Source organism: Carassius gibelio, chromosome B17 (assembly GCF_023724105.1).
Source record: "Carassius gibelio isolate Cgi1373 ecotype wild population from Czech Republic chromosome B17, carGib1.2-hapl.c, whole genome shotgun sequence".
NCBI classification, from domain to species: Eukaryota; Metazoa; Chordata; class Actinopteri; order Cypriniformes; family Cyprinidae; genus Carassius; species Carassius gibelio.
Window position 1 is genome coordinate 25,297,819 of NC_068412.1, and position 26,643 is coordinate 25,324,461.

The window sequence follows — 26,643 nt, forward strand, 5'->3', positions numbered from 1 at the left end:
TTCGTGACGTGCAGAAGCAAAGGAACTTCTTTCAGTCTGAGGTGAAATGGCCTTTACACTTGACAAAAATATAACTTGGTTTTCATTATATTCTTGTTTATCGTTATCGTTTTACAACCATTAAAAATCATTTATAGCATACCTTCATGATATATTTGAATGTGCTGTTTGTCATTTTTGAAGCTTGAATGCTCTGGTCCCTATTATGAAAAGATCAAAATAGCTTCTTTTCTGCTGCATTGAAGAAAAATGGGTCTATAATGAATTCTGAAATGAAACTATTCCTTTAATTTGTTGCCTTTTCAAAATCTGCTTCAGGTTGTGCACAGATGCAATATGCTAGCATGTATGTATCAATTGTAGCTAGCAACTTTAAATGCACAAGAACCCATTTACCTTATACAGGTGATGCTGCTGTTCCTCTGACATCATCAGATCATGGCTGTCCGTCACTATGGATTCCATGTCCATCAGCCAATCCCAGAGCTCCTGGTACTCCGCCTCAAACTCTGATAGGCTGCATGAAAAGAAGAAAAATGAGACAGGTAGAAAGAAGTTCACAGCTTCTCTAGCTCAGGTGAGGTCTGGAGAGACAGTGTACGGACATATTTCACAGAGTGAATATTTGACAAGCGGAGGTAATTACAGTGCACCGAGGCGCAGTGCGTCGTGGGTATGTGAAGTGTGAACCGAGTCGGGGAGCACGAGGGATCTTTAACCTGCGCTCTGAGTGACGGCTCGTGGGCAGAATGTCTTAATTAAACATGACTTCACCTCCCTCTTGCTCAACGCTTCCGTCAGCTTAACAGTGAAGAACATTCAATATTTTTTAACAGCACAGGGATGATGGGACATATGTGCATACACTTTTACACTATATCCGGACACACTCATAATAGCAGCGCATCACCACACTCACACAAACAAACATATTAGCGCCTGAGCTTTGCTTAGATTTGCGCCACAGCAGGAGGGCCGCATGTTTAGAAACATTAGTCTGAAAATTGTTTGGAATTCACACTGCTTTTGAGCGCTTTGACAGTTATGTCAAATTAGCACCTTTTTCCCCCTCTCGCTTTTTAAAGCGGTCCTGTTGTCCCTGAAGAAGAAAGACTATGAATGAGATTACACAAATAACGATCAAAGAAGGGTGCAAGAGAAAAATCAACATTTCCTTTTTATTTCAATTCAGCGCAGACACAAAAGAAACAGGAATGTGCTATCGAATGCAAGCACTTATGAAATTTCAACAAGGATAGAGCTGCGAATTAGCATTTCCAAGCAGGCGCTGATTAAACAAAACGACATTGGGGAGTACGTGAAAATTTGAGCCGTGTTTGTACGCAAGACATTGATCAGAACAAAACGGCAAAGACAGCAAATTAGAAACAGTCAGACGTGTGCGGCGGAAGTGTGCAGACTCCCTCAGGCGCTGCGTTCTTCGACTGATATTAAAACTCAATATGCTGTTTGTGAGTTAAACAGCATCTTTCTGTATTCTTGCATACCGTATTGTTTTTCGTACTCTATTTTCTTCCCCCAACTAACATAAATCTAAATGCTTGTAAAACAAGCTCTCAGGGCAGCCAAACAACATTAACAACGAATAACGAAAAACAAGTAGGAGAAAAAAAAAAAATCTAAGATCCATTTAGCAAACGTGCATCATGGGATATTGTTCTGTCAGCATCATTTTCTCCTGCTCGCTTTGGTTCGTGAGCAGAACTATTGTACATGCTTTCCTCTTAAACATGAACTCTTTTGAAGATTGATGCCTGTACTTGGGTGAATCTCACAAAAAGTGTCAAAAATCAAAAGAACAATTATATAATGTAGATATAAAAATATACAATTAAGCTTATTATATATATATATATATATATATATATATATATATATATATATATATATATATATATGCAAACTAAAGGCTACTGGAATTTAAGAAAGTTCAACAAAATTATTTATAATTATTAACATTATTATTTCAGTTACAATGCTGTTTCAAACTAAAAATGTCAACACAGGAAATAAAACTCATCAAGGCACTTATTCTGTGTAAACAAACAAATAAAAATACAATATTCCATTCTGTGCTTTTTTGAAACTTGAAAGGTTTTATGAGACTCGCCCCCCCCCCTGTTCATCAGATCAGATGGAGTGGTTTTGTTGACAAGCATTAGCCGTTAGCCTCTTGAAACGGGCTCCTCCGGGTCAGCGCAGCACTGACACTCCTGTGAGATAGAAATGGATGCCTCTCCATCTTTCTTTCTTTCTTTCTTTTCAAATCCATTTAACGTCAACGTGCCCCCACTAAGGACTGCGCCACCTTTCTAAGAGGGGGGAGGTGGTCTAATTCATCAGCACTCACACTGAGCCTCACCGGGAAAGGTTGGCTTGCTGTATTGACACCCCTCACATCTCATACGAAGTGACAGTTTTATAGAAAGAGCTCTTTAATTTATGGTGCTAATCCCTGGCGCCTAATGCGACTTAACATCTCCTTTTCACCGCTGTCTGTTGTGTTTCCCTCGTCTCTCCTCTCCTGGAGAGGGCTTTTGATTCCTGAACGCCAGGCGTCCCGTTTCTATCAGGTGCGAGGGGATGCTTGGAGCCGCGGTGGTGGGCGTCAGCCCTTGATGAGGCCGGCGAGCTGGAGAGAGGCACAGGAGGCCATCGAATTCGACAGCGCCTCCCTTAAGACATGTTTCCATGCAAAGGTAAGGGCCAAGGAGTCAAAACAATGAATCCTTGAGCAGGCAGCTCATCATTAAAATTCAAAGGATCATTATGGGTTTTTTACTGCAAAATAAATCATTACGACGAGAAGCTTAAAAGGATTAAAACGATGTTTGATTCAAAGCCAAGCCGAGGAGTCCGATACCGACTCTACGGTTAACATTCAGGACTTTACTGGATCAGGAGAAAGAGAGGGGGAGGAGAGAGAACTAATGGACCACCAAATAAAAGGATTAGTTATTTTAGGAAAGAAAAAAAAAGATAATGAAAGTCTGTAACCACATGAGGAACCACTAAGTAGCATTAGAGAAAGGTTTCTTCAGGCCCTTAAAATAAATCTAATCTACAGTATTGATCAAATGGCAATATATCTGTGAAAACAAAAGAGGCAAGGCACAAAATATAAAACATACTTCAGGAAGTTATTGGCGTTTTAAGTCAGCATCATAATACTCACAGAAGCCCTTAAGTGAACGATTGGAAATGTTCTACACAACAAATCCATGTCAAAACAAAGTGCATGGAAGACTTGACTTCCAAACAGTATTTATTAATAAAACTACTGATGACAATATAATTTAAGAAATTGCAAATTGCATCATAAGTATCACTGCATCATTTTAACAAAATTAATGAAAAGAAAATACAGCACTACATAAAAAAACGCACTAACAATGTGTTGCTAAAAAAAAACATTAACGTAAAAAAAATTACGTAATACAATATCCTAGAGATTCTCCATACATTTTTAGATTTGATAAATTCTTTTAATTACAAAAAATATATTCTTAAATAAAATAGTTGTATTATTAAGTTAATATTTAGCACAATTAAACAAGTGTTAGCATCATGTCGCACATTTGTCAGCACCAAAAATGTAATTTTCATTCATTAAAATGTATTAAAATGTTGTAAAAATACATATTTTTGAATAAAACAGACAAAATTTAATATGACATAATAAAATATTTACAAAATTTAGAGCACATTTTCATTAAAAGACAGCATTACACTAAATTTGTACCTGTTCCTAAAGTTTTGGATATGGTGGTAAGCAATGCAATAGTATAAATGTACATGCATTCTGTAACACTAATATTATAATATTTATAATCATAATTTATTAATCTTTCCAATGGGCTAGTCACAGTGCATTCTGGGATTGCATTCTCCATGAAGGACACATGCAATGCTGTTTTTGAATATGACCAAAAAATAAAGCATCTAATTTCACATTTCTCATCGTACCTGTTAGACTTGGACATCAGGGTGAAGTCGACACTTCTGCTGTTGGAGCAGTACTGTTGACTTTTAAGTTTCACTCTCATCTGATCCAGAGCATCCTTCTGGGCCTCTCGATGGCTCTGTTGGACCTCCACCTGCTGACACCAAAAACAAACAGAGAGAATGATATCATTTGGACAACCTCAATTACCTCAGTGCCATTGATCCAACTTCAAGAACTATTAAAAAACAATAAACTATTAGAACGCGCAAAACTAGTAAACCAATTCAGACTTCTAGCATTTAGCCGAATCAATATGACAGCAATAAAGAGCGACACTTGAAACTGGCATCGTTCCATTTCAGAAAGGAGCGTGTTGGTTTTCAGCAGTGATTAGGAAGCACTTACATGCTTTTCAAATCAGATGGAAAAAATATGTATTTCTCCTCGGTGCTTGAGAAAATTGGCTACATTGGCTTGACAGAGATCATGCAGTTATTGTGCAAAATACGAGACGATGAATGAGGGAGCAAATAAAATCTCCAACAGACGGCTTTGATTTTTTGCTCATTTCTCAACTCTTTATGAAACACGCCGGCTTCGCATTCTCCACCGAGCGCCCGGCGCCTGCTCGGCAGATGCCTCTGGAAAGGTCAGACGATTCCATGAATGTAAACTGCTCCTCAATCAAAGCTACCCTTGATAATAAACAAGAAAATCAACAGAAAGATGTGTCGCTTTTTCATTCCATTTATTGGGCGGGCATCAAACGGCGGGGCTTGGGCGCTTTGCTCATTTGGGAGGAATGAAATGAACCTAACTAGGAGCTCTAGAAAATTAGCGGCTCGAGCATGCAGACTTCTCCTCTCCCTCCTCAGAGGAATTTGCTTTCATTTGCCTTCATTTTTGATTCACTCGGCTGGCACGCCGATGCCATGTCAGGATCCTAATTACTCAATCCCACCGGAGTGGCTAACACACACAATAATAACTGATGCCCACCTCCGACAAAAGCAATTTCTCCGAGCCACCTTGAGCCTAAGGACGGCTCGGCCCAGCACGCCACTTCGGTTTCGAGTCGAGGACATTGTGGTGATGGAGATTCGCCTCTCTTGTGGCTTGCGTGGCTAAGACACATTTGCATTGATCTCCCCAAACCGAGCAGAATTACCCATCTGTATTAAAAACGCAGAGCTGAAATGTATTAGAAATCTATAACAGCGTACGCGGCTGAGCTGCTGCGAGATGCATCTCCCATGGGTGAGTATGAAAAACATCAATATCAGGCACATAAACCTACATTCATCAGCACTTGAAGGAGAAATCAGGCTATTGATGAGTGTTTGTCATAATGTACGCAGAGCCCGTTCCCACAATGCAGTGCAATCAGTGTCTGAGATAAAGGCTAAGCTTTGGTAATCTCAAGGCAGACAATGTCAACCAAAGAAAAACGCATGTAAGCCCCTGACTTAAAAGCAAAGCGTCGCTTAATTAATTTTCCTATGGGCTGGAGTGCTCTACGTCGCTCCAACAGCCGCTCACGGCTTCCCATATGACCTCTGTATGAACACGTGGCCTCCCGCCGATGTGGTAAATAACCCCCCTGATCCTGCACACCACGGTTAGGCTGGGTTTACTGCCGCCTTCCCCCATCCCGGCCCGTTTAAAGATATTCTTATTCAGATATGCAGACAGAAGGGATTTGCGTGTGAATCTCCCGTATACTTATTTCAAACAGAATCATTCAAAAACCTCCCGCGCCGTCTCCCTCTCCCTCTCTCGCCGTCAAAAGAGGTCTTGCTTTAAACTGCTAATATGGCAGGAATCAATATGAATTCAGTCATTTGATGAATGCTTATCTCCATCCCTCAAGTGGAATCGAGACTCAGATGTGAGGAAAATCTGCTGAATCGAGTCATTTTGGGCCCTTTTGTTTACATGCCTGTGTCGGTTCCACGTCTTCTGGGATGTTTCCACTGTCAGTCATGAGCTGAAACTGTGACCATCATCACTTCTCATATCACGTCACACCATGTGCATCTCACATTATCAATAAATGTAAACTAAACCCAGACAACTCACACTACCATTTAAAGTTTGTGGTCTTTCTTTGAAAAAATGTATGCTTTTTTTTCAGCAAGGACATATTAAAATGATCAAAAGTGACGGTAAATACATTTATGTTACATTAATGCCATTCCTCTCAACATTCCAATCATCAATGAATCCTGAAGAAAATGCATCTCCACAAAAATATTAAGCTGCACAACAAATATTACAATGATAACAATTACCCTAAATTACATTTTAAAATGTATTAATAGAAAAAAATCTTTTGAACAGCTGTGTGAATTATTAGCCCATGCTCTTGTGTCATTTACAGTTATACATTTGGCAGTTGTGTAAGTGACTTACAAAGGAGGAACAAAGCAATTCATCAAAGATCACTCAATGGATGCAAAGAAATTGGGAATATGTGGGAAAACTGAAAATTTGGACTAAAAAGTATACCAACTAAAAAGAAAAAACATTACATTTCTGATGAAAATGTGGGTGCTTGCTCATCTGAATCTTGCCACCACAATATAAAAAACTGTTGCAAGTGCATGCTGCATAGTTGGTTACTGCCTATGATGATGTTTTTATTATATAGTTGCTTAGAAAAAATAATAGCACACACTCCAAAACAAGCCTCGTGATTTGAGGTCTCATGTCAGCCATGCCAAACACCAATAAAAATCCCTTTATTTTTAACTGCATAATACCAAAGAGAAATAATAATGAGAACAAAAAAAGTCAATAACAGTAAAGTATTTAAGGCCCATCAGGCAAAGTGTGAGCAGAGCTGACTGATTTGCCTTCATAAGCTAGACAGTACTGCTCAAAATCTGCAGATTGTGATATAAAAACGTGCACTGGAGGAAAACAGTCACAGACATGATCGTCCTTGAGCTTTGAGGCACATGTGTTTCACATCCAACAGGAGGGTGAAATTCATCGGGATCAAATATAATCCAAACAGAATTGAGTAACGCTCTTGTGTTGCTTCATGTGCAATGAAAAAACCGAGTGAAAGAGAAAGACAGAGAGAGATGGATGGGAAGACGATTCATGTGGCAGCAGTGCAAACAGGACAGAGTCTCATTGAAAGCAGCTGGGGAATGAAGAGAAATGAGAAAAATGTGACTCTAGCATGCAGTACAAGAAAACACAAAACAAAACAAAAAACAGGTGAACTTCTGGACAGGGGCCAATGGATACCTCCTAAATTCTACATTTAAGCTATGTGACAAAACACGGGGGTCGTTCATTTCTTTATCGTCTGCTCTGAATGCGAGGAGTGTTGCTGCGAGATTGAAAACGGTGGGAAGTCCCCCCCCCAGCGACCGGTGTTCAAAACAACCAAAACATACATTGGCCTGTTTGAAATGTCTCCCATCAGGTCTGTCCTGATGTTCAGAGGCAGCATCGGAGGCGAGCGGCGCACACGCAGGCATGCTCGGAAAATAAATTCATTCGGGAGTTGTGTGGGGTCGAGACGGCAGCTGTAAATGGCCGAGGGTTCTATCAAAGCAGCTCATAAATTTACAAATACGCCTGCAAAGCTTCACCTTCACAAACTCTACACGCGTCTGGAAAAAGCTGTCGTATTGTGTTTAAAAAAAAGAAAGAAAAGAAAAACAAATTCCTCAATTGTCATTTAAGATGCCGTATTTCATTTGAGTGTTTTTCACTTTCAAGAGCAGGAAAACGAATGCGCTGTTATTCCTCGACGGCTGGCTTTATTCTGCGTCTTGCTCCTCGGAAAAGTTACGAGGGGAGATTATTTTTGAGGAGAGTGGGCCTCCGAGGAGCTTTAGAAGGCATGAAACTCATTTGGAAACTATTACTTTCAAATCACTAGTCATAAAAGCTGGATTTAATGTGTGGTGGGGTCTTCCGACATGAATCACGCAACTTTATGGCTCAAAATAATGGCGATTATTACAGTCTTGTCAGACAGAAGTTGCCCTCGTTTGTTCACACTTATCTGTCTTTTGCAGCTAACCAGCTGCTGATACGACCGCATTCATTTGCAGTTGTTTGACTGCTTGGTCAAATCAATTCGATTATGTATGCACTAAAAACACAGGGGGTCATATTTCTATGGCTATCTGCAATGTCGCCAGAAGAGATGCCACCGCAGGTGCAAGATGAATTGGTTGTGCTTTATCAAACGAGCATTTGGCGACATGCAAAATGTGTTACATTATTCAATTAAGATTCTTGAAGTTAGGTTCTTTTAGATGCAAAGTAACTTTAAGGTAAGTCAGTTCACATGGTGGCCATTTTAACAATGCACACGTGCAACTATAGAGTGAAACAGATGGGTTCAAGTCAAATTCCATTCATTTTCTCCATTGGGAAATGGAGAGAAATTTAGGCTTTTAAGTCATGTTATTCTTCTGTGGAAGCCAGTCAAAAATAGGCAAATTCCTGGTGAAGATCTAAATCCTAGATTTCAACAAATAAGAGAGGCTACTGTTCAATGAAGACAGAAATAAAGGTAAAAGAGCTCAGCAATGATTTCTCACAATCATAAAGCATTTAAAATATTCATAACTGTCTCCCTATGCATTTTGCATTTCTTAAAATGTTTTTATCCTAATACTACTGTTCAAAAGTTTGTGCTTGACAAGACTGCATTTATTGAATTAAAATAAGATCAAACATCTTGTGATATGTTATTACAATTTAACATAACTAATTTCTAATGTAACATTTTAAAATGTAATGTATTGCCTTGATGCAATGCTGAATTTTCAGCATCATTACTCCAGTCTTCAGTGTCACATGATCCTTCAGAAGTTGCTGCTCAAGAAGCATTTCTTATTAATATTAATTCTAAAAACAGTTGTGCTGCTTCATTCTGGTGGCAGTAAATCTCTGTATGTGTGAACGAACGCCCCTGTGTACTGTCTCTGCTAAATGTCAAATATCTTCGAATGCACCATCATTTCTTAAGACAGCATTTTAAATATCTATTTTTAAAAAGCCCTCACTCTAAATCTAATTGATGAGGTCAGAATGAATTTTTAATTTGTAATAAGGGATGACTTACATTTAGCTCAAAGCAAAACAACTCTTTTGACCTTGACATGAAAGTGAGCTTTTGTCCTCGTGAAAAGCATCAGGCCTCTACATGCATATGCTGCCGCCTCTTTAAGAAACATCTTTGAAAGCTTTAGTTCCTGCAACATTTATCAGGGCGTGAAATTAGCATTTGCTAGGAGACAAATTGCTGCTTCTTATTTAATGTTGTTGCTGAAAGGTGACATTTAATCGCTGATCCTTGCTTCCATGAAGTCAAAGCACCCCGAGACATGCAGGAAAAGGTGAGGGGGACTGAAACAATGTTCACGTTATGGTCAAGGCAGGGGGTCGTATTGATCGGGTGATCATTTTCAATCTAATAGAGACCATCTTCACTTTAATATGGTCTTGCTTTGCTTTAGCTTTGCCATGCATGCCAAGCAATCCCACCAGGTGTGTGTCAAGAATGTCAGAGTCAATTCTGCCATCATAGACGGGTGATGGGAAACATCTGGGTCATTATATAGAAACGGGTTTGTGTCCCTCTCATATGTACAGTATGTGTGTTATTGAAGGCACTTTATATCAACAAAAAAATCTTAATTTCAAACACTTTGCTTGCGACTTGCTGTATTAGCAAATATGTAATAGAACAAACCAACATATGTATCAAGTAAACAGTTGACAGTTAATAAGTGGATATTTGTGGACATCTCTATCTATTAAGTATCTGCAGTCTGAGAACCGTGAATACAATGGCTGTAATGTCAGATTAATGTTCAAAATGAAAACAAAAGGCATTAAAAGTTTATTAAAATTCATTGTAAATGAGCTACTATTGACTAAATTTCTGTTTGTGTGTGTATAAATGGGTAAGGATGCTACTTTTCAAATGATCTCATGAAAATGAATACTCAGCATGGATGTAATCCTATGGATGAGGGTCAAAGGTTTGCTGAGTTGGATTTGTACTGAAAAACCTTGGAAAATGGAATGCATTTCTGCATTTTTTTAGTGACTCGTGTCCAAATACATTTCAGGGTATAATTAAATCAGATGTGACTTTGAAAATATTATAAACATTTACTTTTTCCTTTAAAATGGAAAAGGCAGCCGTTTCTTAGAATGACCCGTCTAACAGATCGAGCATTACAGATTACACACGCTCACAAATATGACTATAATCGCAATATGCCAATCCTCTCTGCAAACGCAGCTCTCAAATAAAAGCAGAAGAGAAGAAAACAGCGAGCATTTGGTTAGACTACTTCAAAAATCCCCTGACTTCAATTCCTTGCCGCTTTTCAACAAAGCGAGACGGCATGCATCAACCGGCTTAGATGAAGATATTTTGAAAACTGAGCCAAGCGCTTCAGGCAGGTGTTACATGAGAATCCATTAATATAGGTAATTAACATTAGCCACCGTTTTAATTAACATGCAAACTAATTAGGAAATAATTAAGTAACATAAAAAAATCTTATCTTCATTTGAAATCAGAAGGAGACGGTATTGGGGCTACCTTGACATGGATTCTTTTGAGGTTTGGGGAGCACAAATGAGCTGTTTTTCTTCTTTTTTTTGTGAGAGTTCAAGATGAAAGCAAGTTGTTTGTCAAAGTGGATTGTGGTCGAATGAAACTATAAACCGCCAGTAGATCAGACTGATATCTAGAGGATAGATTGAGCTCTACTGGCCCCTCTGAGCTGAACAGACTGAAGTCAAACACTGTGTCAGTGTATTAAAGCACAAAGACACACCAGACGTCAGAGCCACTGCCTGCAGGTCTGCATGTGTGTGTGTGTGTGTGTGTGTGTGTGTGTTCACATACCTGAGAGATAGAGAGACAGCAGAGCAGCTCTATCCCCACTGAGATTCACTTTCGTCAAAAGCAATGGTAATAATAAGAATGGTCATTAAACCAGTCATTGGTAGCTTTGGCTAAAAGTTAGTTCTGGATCTTGAGGATAGACTATGAGGCTATGACTGGATCAGGATGTTGTTCCATGAACAAAAAGGAATGTTGATCCAGGAACACACTGTGCTTTACAATGTGCCACAGCGGTTAAAGCTGCCTCCAAACGTCAACATTAAGTCAGTACCCTACAATTAGACTTTGATCAGAATGGGATTGAGAACGTCTTAATACGTCTGTCATCGGTACGACTGAGTGTCCTTGGCAGACTGATTCTAATATTCGCCAGCCGTTTTCCAAGAACGGCATATGCGCAGGGCATTTGTTGTTGGAAGGACTGTCATGAACAATAAAAGCCACAGAGACGGGGAACGGAGTCAGAAAACATCACATGAAGTAAGTGCTTTTAAATGCTCTTCTTGGCAATCACAGAAGGAAATTGATTTTAGTAATAAGACAAAGAAAGCAATTGCAGAGATTGATGCATAAAGCCGGAGAGTAATGTACAGAGCCAAGTTTACTATTTCATTAACAGTACGACAAAAACTCCAGAAAGCATTCGCTATGACAAATGCCCAACACCATTATATGTGCATTTCAGGTAAGTGCTGCGGGCCAAGTTAAATTCCATTTCTCTGCCCCATTGTATCTCTATTTATTATATGTTGTATTTGTTCCAGATGGTGAAGGAAGGACTGCTGAGAGACTATTGTTCCTCCGGCCCCAGAGAACTGGGTCTGAAATAAACTCTATCACACAAATCCCAGAGCCGCCTCCACACGCTAAAAGCTTCTGCCTCCAAACACACACACACACATGTAGTCTCAACCTCCTTTAAAGCTACAACTCCACAGACAAACAACATGATACAGCTTAGTTTCTATTCTATGCCTCTGAAATAAAAGTGTTCTATTGCACGACTGAGCCTCAAATGATAATTCCTAGCTTATCAAGTGATTTTCAACAAAGACGTTTCCTGGCAAACTAATGTCAGAGGTTAAATGATGCAATGCTACTCAATGTCAAAAGAGAGATGACTGTTTATTAGCATCATGTAATGTAGGAACTTTCTCTTATGCTTATCATTACATAATATAAGTATCAATATGTACATGCCACAGTTCGTGTGATATACATGCAGAATTGTAAAATGTTTGTACAAATGAGGAAATTTCATACTTTCCAAGACAACATTACACGTTACTCAAATAATATTATAAAAAAAACAAATTTACCATAGTAACCAAATAATATAATGATAATAACATATTATATACAGTAATATATCATATGATATAATGATAGGTAAAAATTGATAGCCTGAATATGGATAAAAGCGTCTGCTAAATGCATAAATGTAATTTTAATTTCATTTACTTTAACCACAAGTTCCTCTAAAACACCAAATAATCTATCTACGCATGCATATACAGGTCTTCAAACAGATATTTATGAGATTTATACTGACATAAAATATGAACAGTTGTTTGTATGTGTGTGAGTGGGCATATAATACAATTATATAATACATTATATTATATTGAGATTAAATATATTGGTCTTTTAAATATTATAATTTTATTATAAATATATAATGTATTTATATATTTATATGTAATATTTATATATTGTAATATGTATATTTATAATGTATATAATATATATTTATAGGTATATTATTAGTATTGTAATGAGAATAATCGCATTGAAAATAAAAGCTTTTGTTTACTTAATATATGTGTGTACTGTGTATATTTACTATGTATATATAAACACACAAACATGCATGTATATTTTTTTATTTTGACATGTTTACATACATATACATATATAGGTCTTCTGTTACAACGAGTCAGAGAAGTTCAGATCCATATGAAGAACTTTATTATAAGAATGATTGGAGAAGCAGTAATCAGGAACGGCGTCAGGTCTGTCAGGGATATCCAGAATCAATAACAGTCAAAAGCAAAGGTCGGGGCAGGCGGCGGAGAATCAAAGGCAGTATACACAATCCAAAAATCAGACACAGGAAGAACAAACACAGGAAAAACGCACGGCTAAACAAGACTTCGCCCAGACTGAGAGTGACTGTGCTACTTATATGTGTGTGTGTGTGTGTGTGTGTGTGTGTGTGTGTGTGTGTGTGTGTGTGTGTGTGTATTAGCTGCAGGTGTGTGTGTGTAATTAGATGCAATTAGATATATATATATATATATATATATATATATATATATATATATATATATATATATATATATATATATATATATATATATATATATGTAATACTTTAAAACTTCATAATCATCTGGATGGAGGAGGTGGGAACCGGCGGACAATCAAACAACTCTTTAATTATAAAATAAACACAAAACAGCACGACAGCCCCTCGCGGATGACTGTCACAAACAAACAAATTTATATCCTTCCAATCTCCTCCGTGGGACTCCAGACCAATGAGTGTCGCAGGTGTCACAAAAACAAAAATAAAAAAACAAACATATACACACACACACACACACATATATATATATATATATATATATATATATATATATATATTGTACCATATATGACTATATGACACATATATACACATCCAACAAGTATGCTCTGTTAACCCTGATCTTCATTGTGTTTTTGGTGTGTGTGCAGCAGAAGGTACGAGTCAAGCGGTGCACAGCCGGACAGAGAGGGGTTAATACAGCGAGGAGAATCTGAAGTTGAGCTCTGGCAGCTGCTAAACGGCTCTGACACCTCACCAGCTTCTCATTCCAACCAGTAAGACACCTTCAAAGTTGCTGTCAGGTAAATGACCTTGTATTTCATTAACTGATAATTAAATGGATTTATTCCACTAACGGTTTTAATTAAAATGCTAGAAATATTGATTACCTCTATCATCTCTTCTCCCCCCAGATGAAAAAAGGTTGGAGAACTGTTTATTTAGAGAGGGGAGAGAATTAAATTAGATTGAATCTCTCAGTGACTTAAATAAGGCTTCTTTTTTTGCTGTCCAAGCAGAAAAAAAAAGAGCCTTCACTTTTTTGATGTAATTATTTTGAAATCCATTTTTGCTTACCTTAATATTTAATTAAAATATCATTTCAAAATATAATTAAATCTTCCAGTTAAATATGAAGGGCAGAGCGTCTATCAAATATTGAAGGCTGCCAGTGAGCGTTGAGATGTTCGTCCCGCTGAGCGCGAGGTAAAGAGAGCGTAGTTACGAATGCCAGTCGTACGAAATGAGTTCTAGTTCATCCGGAGCGATGGGGCGGAACCGTGCTATTGTACTAATGTATATTGGCTGTTGTCCCGAAGCCTCTGTCATCAGAGCTCAAAGATATTGCAGATACAGCCGCTACAGGGTCCCCTCGGCTGCTGATGGACAAACTAATTACGCATGAAATCAAATATGATTTGTTGAAGAGGTTCATGAAAAAAAAAAAAAAAATGCAATCTTTGTAACAGCGCCCTGACACCTCAAGTCCTTAGCTGTGTGTGCTAATGCACCACAAGGACACCGGGGCTTATGGGTAATAGGATCAAATCAAAAGGGGCAAATGAGAGTTTTGACATCTGAAACTAAATTATTTGACATGATCTATGATTTTTAAGGATGCATGGCACAATTTGCCCAAAACATGCATGACTTTTATTATTTATCTCAAATAAGATTAATACTACTTCAAAATACTATGACATATTTATATTTTAAATTTAATTTTACGTTTTTAAATTTTAAGTGTTTTTGTCAATTTTATTAAGTCTATATAATTTTTATATGAATAATTAATATTAAATATAACTTTACTAAAATAATAAAATACGTTTAAAATAAGTTTAATATCATAAGACAAAAGTTCGGTTTTTTATATATTTAAATTAATTTCATGCAACGAGTATTGTTTTCTGGTTATATGTACAGTATATATGTATAATAAGCGACTTACAGTGCATTCATACTAACTTTTTTCACCTAACGTGTTCCCTGGGAATCGAACCCACAACCTTTTTGCACTGCTAACACAATGCTCTAGCACTGAACCACAGGATGTATTTTTTATCTTTTTCTAAAAGAAAGAAAGTCATATAACCAATTCAATGACAAAATCTTAATATTTCAATTTTTTTAACAAAGAATTTAAATTTAGATTGGTCATGCTCACTTATTTACTTCACGGATAGCATGCATATGTTAACGCATGGGGGAAATTCGCAGTAATCAAGGTATTTGGGTTTTAAGTGCAATTTAAAATCAAAAGTGTGATAAACAGAAGTATTTTTATCAAAGAGAAAGTGTGGCTGATAAGTGGCGTTTAAGATTCAAGGTGGCTGCTGTACGCAGATGTAGAAAGCTGACAACAGAGGAAAAGAGGAAAGAAAGAGACTGTAAAAGAGTTACAAAAGACAGGGAAGTGACTGAGAAACCAGACGACTGCTGAGAGTGACATGAATGGCAATGGATTGGAGGAGCCAACCCTGGATAACCTACCACAAAGTGTGGAATACGTTTTGTAGTTTTTTACTGACTTTATATTTTAATACACCATTTCCTTTGTGACAAACAAAAATAGCACTATTATTTCATCAAATAATAACTGCAGCTCTCTGACTGCATACTATTGAAAAAATAGCATACACTATGCATTGAGCTAGTAATCCAATTCAAACAAATTGAGTTTTTTTTTTTGTGGTTACAAAAATGAATACCTTTATTCAGCAGGGAAGTTAATTTAAAATTGATGACAGTAAAGATATTAATAATGCTACTAAATATTTGTTTCAAATAATTACTATGCATTATTATGTGTTTCTGTACATGTATGTGTGTGTGTGTGTGCAAAATTATATCTATCTATCTATCTATCTATCTATCTATCTATCTATCTATCTATCTATCTATCTATCTATCTCTCTCTCTCTCTCTCTCTCTCTCTCTATCTATCTATCTATCTATATATATACTGTATATATTAGGGCTTTCAGTATAACATAATAGCTTAATTCATTAGTTATGAAAAAACAAGATTAAAATATTTTTTAACGCAGTTAATACACTGGCACCGCCCCAGACCTGTACTTCATCTTAAATATGACTGATAACAAATATGGTGCAGGGCAACATTCATAAATGCAGTTATTCCCTAAGATATTGGGGAAAAATGCCAATGTATGAGTTTTTATCTCATATTTATATCATATTATTCAATTTTTGAGCAATATCTCACCAGCAGCGAGAGCAATATCAGGAGTGCTGATTTTGTCACGAAGAACACGATTTCAAAACAGTTCAGTAAATAAGAGGTTAGTATTGTGCTATATTTTAAATACAATATTGGGTGTTTTTGTTCACTTTTGCCAACATTTGGCAACATAACACTTTCATTCGTTTGAGCAAATCGACTCAAAGACATTTACCGGCATCTGCTGTTAGTTTTAGTTTATTCTTTATAGTATCATTTCATTTATAAAAAATAAAAAAAACATTAAAGGGATAGTTCACCAAAAATAAACAAAAAAAGTCCTGTCATCACTTACTGTCATCGTTTTGGCCATTGTAACCTAAACATTTAACACAATGATAGGACCTATATATGAGTGATAAATGTGTACAACTTTTCAGGAAAGCAATCTAACACTAGGACAGTGAAAGAACCGACAGTTTAATTTCTCCTTCTGCTGAAAGTTCCTGCAAAAACCTGCGATTAAAGCAATATGTGCTTATCAGCTCAGCTAGTGTACGTACAACCTGCCGGGCAGCGCAATTAGAAAATCATCTGTCTGATTGGAAAGGGGAGACAGGAAGTAGAAGCGTTCACTGCGCATAAGATTGCAGATAAAAAAAACACTGATGCTTAGTATTGATTACTTTGATTCCTGTTGTGGTTCAAATGTGGAGTTTAATTCTAAAAGGCACAATATGTTGTTTTATATAGACATATAGTCTTCTCCCAACTATCACTAGTAATAAAAAGGAAACTGACATTAAAAATGGAATACATACCAAATTCAAAACTACTCCTAGTGATTCACTGCCCTATCTCACCTTATCTGCTGTGCTCTGAACTACACAGGGAGAAACCCGGAAAACTCAGCTCTGGAAGATCACAGAATTCCGACGCACATCGGAAGCAGAATTCCCAGGGGACGCACAGAGCAGCTCTGATACACAGGCCTTCACCAAGCCCTTCCCGGCATTTACTTACATTTACGTCCAAGGACACTATCGCACGGAGTTACAATATCACAGCTGGAGCATAAATCAAAAGTAATCCTGCAGACAAGCCTCTCTGTGTTCGGAGAAAGCCCGGCATTTGTAACTGCCACAATGCAGTAATGGATTTCATTGGGTTTGGAAAAGAAAGAGGAAACAACAGAATGGGCTGCGACTTGGAAATGATAAGCGTGCATTTCTGATGAGTAAAAAAATGTCCCAGTTATTATCTTTGAGGCAGTTTTATATAAACAAATAAAATGTGATGCATTCAACACTTGGGGTTGTAAATGCTGGACTGGATTGTTTCGCACAATTTTGAGCATCACTTTCAACTTTTATACAATAAAAGATGATTTGAAGTAACACAAAAGTGAAATTTCAATTTCTAGCAGTCTGCCTGATCCCGTCTCTCACATCAAACATGACAATACAACAATTAGTGACCAGTTTCATCTAAAATATGATGCAGAAAGCAAATGTATGATATTCTAGATAAAACACATGCCCACAAAAATATTTCACAAACTGTATTTTCAAGGTCAGGAAACAAATTATGCAATAACTTTCACGCAGCATGATAAACCACATGCAAAAATGCAATGCATTTGACTTAACCTTCCATTTTCAAAACCATTTAAATACCTTTTTTATTAAAAAATGAAAAATAATGATAAACAATGGCAACTCCATGCCCCTTGCTGAATTAAAAATGCAGCATAGTGAGGTCAGAGTAACAATGGCTTCTAGTTAACAAAATGTACATTTTGTGTTACTTCAGAACATTTTTTATAATTAAAAAAGTTGCATAATTTTGTAGTGATGATTAAAGTTGTGCGAAACAAATTAGAGAAATAATAACAAACAGCCATTTGCATCCAAGGAACCCAAACCTTTAAAGCAGTTAATATATAAGTATTATATAAAAGTCTCTAAAGAACTGAGAAATATTAACAAAAAAGCACTCAGGAAGTCTATTATTGTTGTCTATGTGGCACCTACACACAATGACAAACTTGTAATCTAATTTTCATGGTTTTGAAACATTGGTAGTAAAGCTGTTGGCGTTATTCCTGGATGAAATTAAGACTGAGATCCTGCAACCTTTTGTTTCAACTTACTTTGTTGAATTTTAAGCCTTAACGGAAACTCAAGCCCTCTTAAAAAAATTGCATTTGCCATTTAATGCTAAAAGTTAAAGCATATACAGTACAAGCATGTACACACACTTTGCAATCGATCTGTCAGCCCGTGTCTTTAACTCAAGGCCACATGAGACATGTCAGGAGGAAGCAGTTTGTTTCAGTCAGAATGTGACACTTTTCACCTGTTGTCAAAGATGATGAAGATTTATATGTGTCCCTGTTTGCAACTTCACATTTGTCAATGGCACATTTTTGTGCAGAAACAATCAACAGAAGCTACACTGCCAAAAAAAAAGAAAGAAAGCCAGTTTTAATCAGTATCACTGTCTTGTAGAAAACCTTAACACTTTTCAAACAAGATGAATTCACTAAGAAACAATGGAGTATAAAATATTAAAAACTAGAAGAAAAAAAAACAATGTTCTTGTACTCTAAAGGTTCTTCGGCTCAGATTTCTAAGCTCTTTAAAGTGACACCTAGATTATTTCTGATCTAAAAAGAAGTGAAAATGGTTCTTGATAAAGCGAAGGTTCTCTGCTGTACCTAAGGACCACTGAAGTACCTTTATTTTCTGATTCTGGATAATACAAAGTTTTACAATTCTAAGCATCTGTCACCGTCTGTGGTGAATGCTGAGGGGAATCATTATGGCTCATCAGTGCATGCAAATGCAAAGAACAAAGCGCTTATAGCAGTGTGCTACAACTATTAAATATACATACGGATACCAAAGTAAAGCCTATGCATTTTATGTCTTCTTTCTTTTTTTCTCCTTCACTGGAATATATTTCATGAGTGAGGCTTTCTGCCTTCACCTCATCTTCCTGTTTTCCTTCTCATGCATGTCACCGAGCTCGCATACCTTCAGTGCTTTGGCCAGATTTCAGGAGAAAGAGATCCAGAGGGCAGACATTAGAATTTTATATCACTTCAAGACAGGGGAGGGAGAGAGTGGAGAACATGAAGTTCTTCTGACAGTCATCAAAGACTCAGAGAAAATGGTGAGATGTGTTTCCGTGCGTCTCACCTGAGAGGCATGCTTAAATGTGCGCTCGTGATAAGGTAATTCCAGCACACCGTATTTCATCGCATGGCAGACAGGTTTATGTTTACCAGATCGGCCATAAGCATTACTGATTGAGACAAAGAGAAAGGCAGAACATGTCAAATAAAAACAGGGTTCCGAAAGCATCAGTGAAAATAAATAAATAAAAATCACATATTAAAATCACCAGCCCTATGGGGGTGATCTTGGAAAAACAAGTCCAGCTCAATTTCATCCCAAAATTCATCAGAAAATAATATTTTACATAAAGAAAATCAGCTTATTTTTACTTTTACTTTGGGGAGGAAATGGTCCTTAAAATATCACATTTTGCATAAATATTTCACTCATATTTTAAATATTTTCACCCATAAAAAAATTAGTATGAAGAATTAGTATGAAGAAAATGTGTAAATACTTTGGATCATTCTTACCTAAAATCAAAAGAATAAATAAAATAATATTTTTCATGAGGAAATGAGGCTAACATATATATATATATATATATATATATATATATATATATATTTTTTTTTTTTTTTGAAACAAAAAATAAAAAGATAGAAAATATAAACAATTATGCTTTGCATTAAAATTATTTCTATTTAGGACTATACTTTTTTATATAGGAACTTCTTCACCCCAAAACAAGAGAAAATTAATTTGATTTTGCATGAACAAAGCGAAGCTTATTTTTTCCACTTTTTATTTAATATATTATAAATGTATATTTTGTGTAAAAATTATATTTATATTTTAAAATCGTGTTCACTTCTAAAGAAAACAACAACAGTGTAATAAAAATAAACATTATTTTGCATAAAGAAAATGGCATGTAAATATTTTGGACCCAAAATCTAAAGAAAAATTAACAAATTGTGTTTCACTTAAAGAAAATGAGGCTTATATTTTTTTATAAGTGTTTGGCTGAAATGATCCTAAATATAGAAACTATATTTTGCAAAAACTGTACTGTACTTATATTTAAAAGTATTTCCATCCCCAAATCGAAAGAAAAAAAATTATAGCTTGCACAGTCAATCCAACCATTATTTTCACCATGCAAAATATTCCTTCTTTCTTTTGGTTTCTGGACTCCTTCTTGACTCTTCTGGTCTTGTGAGATTCAGCCCATACAAATTACGCAAATCAAATTCGACTTGTTCTCTGCAGAGCTGCAGGAAGCAGGGTTGGTGGTGGAGTTGGTTTATTCACATCTGTATCATTTTCAGTTGCTAATCCAGTATGCACTCTGCTCCACTGACTACAGTGTGTCTATAGCATTTCCAATATTAATAATACAGAGAGTGCGTTGATGCCTCTCAGATGCCTATCCGTCCTACTGAAGGCTTGTTAAATATTCATTGACAATTATTCCGCAGTGACTGAAGGCTAAGTGCTCGCTTCAGAGAGAGAGAGAGAGAGAGAACTGAGAATAAAGAGCCATGCAATTATTAATGTCCATTTTTCCAACACGTTCCTCAGTCGATGTCTGAAGATTCAAATCAAGCTCATTTTAAACACAGCAAGACCCTCAGTCCTATAGCGATCTGACTGTGAGCATTTATACAAAATGGAAAACATGTAGAAATCTGTAAATAAAGGCAATTCTGATAAAAGTGATAAAAGATTATGTTAAATGCGAAAAGTTTCTATAGACTTACACTGAAAGACCATGCTTTGACAATGTATCGACATTATTATAGTTTTTGCAGGAACGAGCACCATTTACATTTTCCTCAGAATAATGATGTTTCCAAAATGGTACATTATAATGTTAAGTACAATCTTAAAAATAAAAGTTCTTTATTGGCATTTATGGCTCCAGGAAAACCTTAAACATCCATTGAAAAGTTCTGAAAGGTTATTTAGATCATTAAAATGTTCTTAAAGGTTCTAAAAAGGTTCTTTGGGGAACTAAAAATGGTTTTATGAAAAACACTTGTGATTTGACTGGCGATGGTGGAAACCTGTTAATTAGTCCTTACTGTTTAGAGTTAGAGTTTGTATCATTTACAGTGAAAAAACATAAATTGACATTCCCAGTATTGCCAGTTTGACACTTCACATCTTTCTTCTTAGTTTAGATTTGAAGTTATTTTTATAATTTAATAATTTTATGTAAAATTGTTGTTAAATTAAGGTTTTTATGTTGTGTGTTTCCACAATGGTGTTCTGTGTTTATGTGCATGAATTTCTATACAGTATATTAATATTTATCTCCTTAGCTTGTAGAAAAGCAATATATTACATTATAATATACAGCTATAGCTATAATACATAACATTATTACTGTAAAGTTCTGGCAACCACAGCTGCTGATTGTTACCGTAAATGTGACACTTTTTTTCTTTATCTTTCTTTTTTTTACCGTGTGCATCGCTAAGAAACCCCCTTCTGGAACATTTATTTTTAAGAGTGTATGTTAGAGAAAAAAAATGCATTTCAAGAGCCTCATCAAAATACCCCAGCACGTTTATCAGATCAGTCTTAATCTGATTCTGATTGACAGAGATGACTAAACATCAGGAGTGGTGCGGTCCAGACTGCACAGGAAATGACAGCGCGTCCCATCCCTCTGCACTGTGCCTTCTTCAGAAAAAATCCCCGATTCCAATAATTACGGCCTAAAGTGATCCTCGTTGCTTTATTTCCAAAGCAAGTTGGGTAATCTTTGATCCGATTGCCAAGTGCGGAATGCAGAATACAAATGAAAAAATAATACAATCTGGTTTATATTCCAGACTTTCTCAGGCACGGTATATAGCCAAAGGACAAGGGATGAAAAAAGAAAACAAATTAAGTCACACTAGAGGAGTGTTTCAGCACGGGCCGGGGGTTTACGACTTCATACATGTCTACGGCTGATTGGAAAACCTCAAGTCTCCATGCATCCTTCATAAAACCAGAAATTACAATATTCCAGTGCATCTCGCGGAGAACTCTGAAATTAGGAACGACAGGAAAAAGACGGACGCTCAACAAAGGCAGTTATGAGGTGCACATTTCACACAGCCACTTATGCAAGTCATGCTACCAATATTCATTGCAAAACACGTTGCTCGTACATCTCATTTGGAAGAAAAAATTAATATGAATTAAATCTTGTCTGCATATTAATTCATATCATTTGTGTGATTAAATATTTGAAACTGTCTGCAAAAACTAGGCGCTATTAATTTTTTCATAAAACATTCATTTCAATTGTCAAAGTGCCGCTGGCTAAAGAAAGAGAGAGAGAGAGAGAGAAAAACATTTAAAGAGGTATGTCAATTTTAAGTCACTTTATAAATTACAGCTCGAGTGATTTTGCATGCTAATATCAGCAGAGAGACCTGGAATAAATGACTACCTATTTGGGGCCTTGATTATTTTTCATTTCTCTTGTAGAAATTGATAAACATTTTTTCAGAAGGGGTTGGATGAATATTAAGTCTTTTGAAATGAACAGAAGTTCTGTTAAACAAGCTCTCATGAGTCTCGGGTGGACTCAAAGATGATCTTTCAGATTTAAGCGGAAAATAAGAGCTTGGGGGTTTAAATGCCTTTTTTAAACTTCCATCAAAGTGAACAAATAATGAATAACTAAAAACTATAATAAAAATAAATGTATATTATATTATTGTAACATCATAGTTAATCTTCTAATCTTTAGACAACATTAGTAACAGTGTGCATCTTATGACTATACACCCTCGGGCTTTCTTTTTTGAATATTATAGGAGGAATTACTAAGAGGAAAAACTAACTAACCCGAACTTGCCTTACACCCTAAAAATCTCAATTTACACCACGTCAAACTTATAACTCTGTCACACTGCGGCTAAATATACATCAAACATTAAGAAGTCCAATTTAAATTCCCAATTTCTAAACTAACGTCACATTTGGAGTGAACCCTACATTTAAAGTCTGCACTTCTAACACAGAGGTGTCCGGGCCGCTCTCCTCCAAAACTTCGGCAGCCACCTCTTGTAATTTTATTTTCACCAGCAATAACCCCGGGTCACTTTTTAAGCATGGTGACTTTGATATACCTAAGACTGCTCCATATGCATGGCTGGGTGGCGTAGTGTGGCATGGCTGCTTTAAACACATGCCAGCGAACAGAACCCAGGCCCTCCTTCTCCCCCTCCTCCTCACTGTGCCGCGCTCAGCGCAGAGCAAGGGGTGAAATAACCGCCCCGGGGCAGACAAGCTGTCTCTAAGGAGTCTCCGATAAGAGTCCTGCCTGCCTTATACATACATACATATAACAGCGGAGGAATATGCCACAGACAGCTGGCAGGGACTACACTCTTCCCGGCCGCTGCGAGAGGGACACAGATACTGCAAACTCTCCGGGCCATGGAGGAGGTCCCCAACAAGTCGATAAACCGGTAAAGGGGAAGCGTGTGGAAATTCTGACCCCAAAAAATATGAGCAAATGTTAAAGCAGCGCAGCTCGGTTGTTAACCCCAGGGCCATTTTTACAAGCTTGGTTACAGGATTAGACTGGCTAGTGAGAAATAACATGGTCTAATCAGGGGCAGGGACTTTCAGGCTGTTTTCACACTTGGTTCGTTTAAGGTGTCTGAGTGAGCTTCGCAAGACTCCAAATTAACTCCGACTCCTTTAAAGTAAACCGAATTTAGAGCAGCTCGAGAGGCTGCTAATTCAGTCGACTATGAATGTGCATTGTGAACGCAAAGCATGCCAGATAAGAAGCGTCTTTCAGTTTTAAGCAGAAATAAGAGCTTGGGGGTTTAAATGCCTTTTAGTCTGTCATCAAAGTGAAAACATAATGAGAGGAATATACTACTATGTTACTCTATAAATGTTCTCTAATAAATAAGTTTACAAAAATAAATAAATAGATAAAAGCTAAATGCATTGAAAAAAAAAAAATCCAAGTCCACTTTTACAGCCTAAGGGCCAGTTTTATTAACAGCTTACGTTGGCGCAAACTTTTGCCGTTAAAATTATACTGTCAGGTTTTATTAAAGATGCGCAGTGACGAATTGGTGATGAAAAGGCGTGGACACAGTTATTTTTTCACCTGAATTTATTGAATATGCACTTGTAGGAGTTTCCCTTTCAGATGCAAAATTAATGGGAGGAGAGTATTAAAATGAATCACGCAACGCGTTTTACTGATTTACAAATTACTGGCTTTTGCACCACCTCAGAGAGCAGAGAGTGTGTGGTAAAAGAGAGAGGGTTTTTTCCACACATATTAATTTATTTGTAATGCCAGAAGAACATATTATCAGAAAAAATCATTTGCCAAGCCATCATGCTTCAGGAAATAAAAGATGACCTTGAACCATCAACTAAAAGTCACGTAATACCAGCTTTATTTAAAAAGCTGGTATTGCGTGAAAAATGAAAGTTCTGGAAAACTTTCGTTTTTTGGCCTCCAGTTCTTTCGAATGTATTGTGGTTTCTTTATTTATTTATTCTTTGTGACTACGGTAAATTGCTGTGCTTGGTATATTGCGTTTGTTGATATGTAAATGAGATGTTGTGTCTGTGTTCTTTAGTTTGCACATTGTTAGTGAATCACCCGCAAAAATTTCTATGCCCATCGGCGCTGTTTTGTAATTGCAATCTCACGCTAATTTGTCCTAAGTGAAAGAATTAGGAAAAAATAAATAAATAAATATATATATATATATATATATATATATATATATATATATATATATATATATATATATATATATATATATATATATATATACAGTATATTTGAAAAAAATAAAATTTCACAAGTAAAATAGATGGTAAAATATGATCACATTTTTATGGAGAGAATGTTAATTCAAAGTCTTACAATTAAAAAATTCAAAATGAAAATAAAACATTGAAAATATTTAAAAGACACAAAATTAAATAAATAACAATAAAAAATACTTTACAGCCCAATAAGTCATATAAGAGATCTGAGTCCAATTTTAAAGCCTAAAAAAATTTAACAAATAAATTAAAATGATATAAAATAATAATATGGTTGGCAGCCAATCACATGTAGAAAACATCAATAAGAAATGGCCACTTTCATGGCCTCACTGTAAAAAAAAATCTGACAATTTTTCTATTTGTATTATTTTTTATTCTATTTTTCTCATCTACATTTTTAAATTGGCAAAACTGAATTATTGTGAATTTCATTTTATAAATTCAATTAGACCCTTTAAAAAATTTAGATGCAACCAGTTACTAGAAATGTTGGAGTTGGAGAGGTTTTATTTTTTACAGTGCTGGTACAGTGTGAATGTACACTTTTTGGTCCATATAACATGGGTCTAATTCTGTTTTTATAGTTGACTGAAAAATAGCATAAATACACAGCTTAAATGTTAGAACAACTTGTGCACTAAAATGGAAAAAAGAGCATAATTTCACTACAAAAACACCATTGCTTTATTTACATTCTCAATCCCACTGGTCTTTGACGGTTTAATCTAAATAACTGGATATCACTGGTAAAGCAGGGTTAGTGCTCACATATTTCATTCCAAAATAAGAACTAGTCAGAAGTAATAGTTGGGCAGCGGGTGCACAAAATCCCTTTCTATAGGTGGATCAATCTGCTTAAGAAAAGACCTAACATGTGTCAAGCCTGACATGGGATCAGAGAATTCCTGAAGCGGTTGTCACAGCACAAATGAACTCTTCACCACACACACCTGGTCAACACATAGCAAATATTACTCATGAATCCCCACACATATGTAGGACATAAGAAGTCCACCTGCTGTCTATCCTCTCCTCGCGTCTTGTGACATTTATCCGATTTAAACAAAGTCACGTGCACCTCACTGCGGTATACACTGGTGCAGATATGAGCGTCTACGTCTAGCAGGCGGATTTAAGCGTGACAATTTTCTCATCTAAGAACCATGTTATTGAGAGTGGATTGTTGGTGCTTCATGCTGTTAACGATTGCCTCTTTGTCTGTGTGATGTTTCCCCTACAGTTTAATTAGAGGCGAATAACTAAACTAGACAGGATTCCCTCGGGATTGCCATTTGACCAGCATCCAGCCATGTTAAAACTTTATGGTCTTGAGAAAATAATTCAGACGGCACAATGCGACGGCAAGACGTGGGTGCGAGCATATGTTTGCAGCTATAATAACAAACCGTTATGGCTGTCGAGAGAGACGTGGCCTGCTTTGTACACACCTTAATGGCATTCTAGGGACAGACTTAGTGTCTGGGCGAGGCGGTATATATTACTCCTCTGACGGCGCGCATTGCTCATTTGTGAGCCGTTTTTTAACCAAAGCAAATTAAT

At 36.5% G+C, this 26,643-nt stretch overlaps 1 protein-coding gene across 3 annotated transcripts in view; it reads right to left on the reverse strand.

Moving 5' to 3' along the window:
- The window catches only part of LOC127976509 (A-kinase anchor protein 6), a 121,366-nt gene that overhangs the window by 47,955 nt on the left and 46,768 nt on the right, over positions 1-26,643 (reverse strand). For 2 of the 3 annotated variants that reach the window (XM_052580964.1, XM_052580962.1), the window contains exons 9-10: positions 3,988-4,121; positions 397-517 (exon numbers count right to left, since the gene is read on the reverse strand). In XM_052580964.1, coding sequence (XP_052436924.1) covers positions 397-517; positions 3,988-4,121 — 255 coding nt within the window. The remainder of the gene's footprint in view (positions 1-396; positions 518-3,987; positions 4,122-26,643) is intronic. The other variant, XM_052580963.1, reaches the window with a different exon arrangement.